Genomic DNA, 4,266 nt, shown 5'->3' with positions numbered 1-4,266 from the left:
TCAAACCGTGGATGCTTGAATCCGTGTATAAAAAATCCATGTACAGTGGTACCTCGGGATACGAAATACCCAGGTTACGAAATTTCCGGGATACGAAAAAATCCCATTGGAAATAATTGTTCCGGGTTACGAATTTATTTCGGGTTACGAAAAAATTTTTTGGTGCTTTTCGGCGCTTTTTCGCACGAAACGCGGCTTTTCCCCATTAGCGCCTATGGCAATTCGGCTTACGAAGGCTTTTCGGGTTACGAAAGCGGCTGCGGAACGAATTAATTTCGTAACCCGAGGGAGCAGTGTATAAGAAGGTCCGACTGTAGTTGCTTATATATGGGTAATTACAAAGGATTGGCACCTGGTGTTTCCCCTCATTTACAGACATATAATTATTTTTATATTTCCTTAAAGGGACATTTAACCCAACACTGACTGAGTTGAAACTACTTTTACACTTTGGACTCAGTCTGTAGTATTTGAAGTAAGCTGAGAAGAAAGGAGGAAGGAGGAGAGAGACAGAAGCTGGGACATTTTAAAAGCAGCTGAAAAAGTGGGGCGGCCGAGAAATACTCTGGGTTGCCCCTGCCATCTGAGGACATTTCTTCCCGCTCCTATAATACCTTTTCCAGGAGGTAGTTGTTGATGTGGCCCCCAGTGGGGTCCCCCTTGAAGTCAAAGTTGATGTCCATGTACTTGCCAAATCGGCTGGAGTTGTCGTTGCGGTTGGTCTTGGCGTTGCCAAAGGCCTCCAGGACGCAGTTGGACTTGAGTAACACATTCTTCACCCTGAGAAGAAAATAGTGGAGACAGAATATTTTTTAAAATACATTTTATTAATTATTAAAAACGACATACAATTGCTTACAGATGAAACCAAGACGTACAACAATAACAAATGCGACAATAACACCCCTAAAACGTTAACCCTCACACTCACATTTAAAACGCTGTAACGCAGTACTCTGACAGAACTGCACCATTAACAATTGCATTGTATCAACTTCATACCTTAAAAGCTTCTTAATTAATTCAATAACACCATACTTCTTTTACCTTCATGTAATTTTTCATTCAAGAACAAACAATCAGAGACTGAAAGCTTAAATAGGTTTAAAGTCACCTCTATATGCTGTGTCGATAAAAATGCATAACAACCACCGTTTCTCTATTCCGGTGACCTCTATAACATTAATCATAGATTTAAATTAATATCTTTTACATTATACATTACATTATACAAAAAAAAATTGTCAACGGTTCTCAAATTTCCTTACATTTTCCCCAATTTTGTCCATTAATTAAACAAGTGAGTTTATCCATTTCCATAAAATCTAAGAGTTTTAATAACTGTTCCTCCAAATTTGCTTGGTTTTTCACTTTTCCATTTTGACGCATAAACCATACGTGCTGCAGAGGACATATAAAAAAATAGGTTTACCAAATTTAGTCTCCAGTTTTTCATTCGTGTTCATGCCTAATAGATAAAGATGTGGGTGATGGAAAAATTAAGAGGCGGAGGAAGAAACTGTAAGGGACACAATTCGGCGGAATAAAGAATCTGTCTCTATCGGGTCAATTTACCTTTCGACTTCTGCCCTTTGGGTGGGATTTGTGATGGCAGCAATGTACTGCATAATGTACTTGCTGGCTTCGGTCTTCCCAGCCCCACTTTCTCCTAAAATGCAAAATAAAACAGGGAGAAGGGGAATACAAGCCGGGTCAGTATTTTGTTACCATCAACAGGGACACTAGAGCAGTCTCCAACCTGGCGCTACAATTTGCAAAATTTAATGGATTTGTTCCTGCAGCTTACAAAGACTCTCCATCCAGAGGGTCTGTTGTGTATTTACTTAATTAATGTCCTCCTTTTCTCCCAGTCTTTCCAGCCCCAGGGCTCACCCTCCGCTCTGCTCTGCATCCACTTTCTGATTAGAAGCAAGCAAGATAGATTAACTCTCTCTATGAACTTTATCACACTAGAGAGATCCTGCGGGAAAACGGGATTTAAAGAAGAGTTAAATTCGAATGTAAACAGAACCCACAAATTCAGGATGTTTATCACACCAAATTGCAGCTAAAGTGAAATGACTTATCAATTTCTGTTGTATCTAACATTTTCAATAATCAATCTTCAATGGTTGGAACGTATGGTGGGTGGGAGGGGCTATCGTATTTTGATGTTTTAATGTTGTTAGCCACCTCAATCTTAATGGAGACAGGGTATTAATAATAATAATTATTATTATTATTATTGGAAAACACATATTTCCAATGGTCTCAGGGAACCGAGACACCGCAATGTTATCATTGGGGGTCACCACAACATGAGGAACTATGGGCCTGAACAGACGGGCCATAATAAAGCTGCTTCAGGTCATTTTGGAGGTATGCTGTTTAAATAACACACGCATCTTAAAGAGTCCAGAGGCTGTGCCAAAGCTGTGCTCCAGTCCTTAGCATCATTTAAACAGCATACATCCAAAGTGACCCGAAGCAGCTTTATTTTGGCCTGTCTAAACCAATGATTTAGAGCATTGAAACAGGAAATGCTCATTAATCAGCCAACGACTGCGGGAGGCTGCCAGACCATAAATATCCCGGCAACTCCTTTGGGAGGTCATCATTGCTGACAACCAACCATTCTGGTGGAAGCAACACTTTCATCTTTTGATTCCTGGCTTGTGTTTCCAGGAATCAAACCTTGGACCTTGCATCATAGGCTGACCATGCCACTCAACACCCCTTTGGATCGATGCCTTGGATTTATTGCTGTACCCACTGACCTGAACTGCCTGGACCCTGAGTACTGTATACACCTGGCTGGTAAACTCCTCTGCTGATACTGTCTCATTTGCCTGACCGACTTTGCTTGGTATTTTGCCCCCAGCAATGCCTCCAAGGCAGGACAATGCAGGACTTACCTGAGATGACAATGCAGGTATCTTTGGCCCTCCGCTTCATGGCCTTGTAGGCGGCATCGGCCACGGCGTAGAGATGAGGCGGCCTTTCGTAGAGCTCCCGGCCCCGATAATGCTCAATCATGTCCTTCCCATAAAGCTCCGTTTGCTTGTAAGGGTTCATAGAGACCACCACTTCCCCGATGTAGGTATAGATGCGCCCCTTCTCAAACCTTGGGGGAACCGAAAAGGTGACACTGCTGAGGGCAGAGAACATTAGAGGAGAGGAAGGGATGCACCTTACAAGGCATAGGCTTACCTGCAACAAGTTACTTGGCAGGATATATAAACAATGCAGTAAGGAATGGATGTTTTGGAAGGATTGCAATGAGAAGGAACCATGGGGTTGTCCTCAGCGGCTGAAAGAAATGGTCTGCCTCATTTCGAAACTCACCTGTTTAGATGCTGCTCATGGCCAAAACGGGAGGAAAATGGACCCAAGCCACACTTGGGGGCTTAACACAATAAATCATTGATTTCTCCAATTCAGGCCAGAAAGAGCAAACTATCATAGAATCCTAGAGTTGGAAGAGACCCCGGGGGCCATCCATTCCAACCCTATTCTGCCATGCAGGAACTCTCAGTCAAAGCATCTCTGACAGATGGCCATCCAGCCTCTGTTTAAAGACCTCCAAGGAAGGAGACTCCACCACAATCTCTGAGGAAGGAGTGTGTTCCACTATTGAACAGCTCTCAGTGTCAGGAAGTTCCTCCTAATGCTTAGACGGAATCTCTTTTCCTGTAGTTTGAATCCACTGTTCCATGTTCTCGTCTTTGGAGCAGCAGAAAACAAGTTTGCTCCCTCCTCAATGCGACACCCCTTCAAATACTTAAACGAGGCTATCATTTCACCTCTTAACCTCCTGTTCTCTAGGCTAAACATACCCAGCTCCCTAAGTCTTTCCTCATAAAACTGTCATACTTGGGCCACAACACCCAATGTGGTAACCCCCCCCCCACCATTGACCTCTTCCTATAACGCACCATACAGAATCCTTAGTAATGGTTTTTTTTTTTTGTGTACAAGCATTACCCATAAAGCATGGTTCCCATACATCACTGAATCTAATGGTAACAGCTATGACATGAGCAACTAGCAAAATCAAAATTATACCTTATTTTTTAATTGTGATTTAAATTACAATATCATAAGCACAGTCTAAATGCATAGTTTCATGGGGTTAAAGTAAAAGATTGGTTTTAAAAGGTTATTTCTTTTTAAATAAAATTTTCAAATAATATATATTTTTATTTTTAATTAAAAGAAATTAAACATCTTTTTTTAAAAAATTATAATTTGATTTTAAAAAATCTG

General features: G+C 41.4%; 1 protein-coding gene across 1 annotated transcript; it reads right to left on the bottom strand.

Annotated features, from left to right (window-relative positions):
* Positions 1-614: 614 nt before the first annotated feature.
* LOC121918013 (unconventional myosin-Id-like) lies at positions 615-3,524 on the bottom strand (the record flags this gene model as incomplete). Its single annotated transcript, XM_042444129.1, has 3 exons — positions 2,916-3,524; positions 1,576-1,669; positions 615-780 (listed from the first exon to the last, which is right to left on the bottom strand). Coding segments are annotated over exons 1-3 (513 nt in total), but the record flags the coding sequence as incomplete, so codon positions are not given.
* Positions 3,525-4,266: the final 742 nt, after the last annotated feature.

This window comes from Sceloporus undulatus, unplaced genomic scaffold (genome assembly GCF_019175285.1).
Source record: "Sceloporus undulatus isolate JIND9_A2432 ecotype Alabama unplaced genomic scaffold, SceUnd_v1.1 scaffold_3005, whole genome shotgun sequence".
Lineage (NCBI taxonomy): Eukaryota > Metazoa > Chordata > Lepidosauria > Squamata > Phrynosomatidae > Sceloporus > Sceloporus undulatus.
The sequence above is the reverse complement of the archived record's forward strand: the minus strand, read 5'-3'. Positions and strand labels throughout refer to the sequence as shown.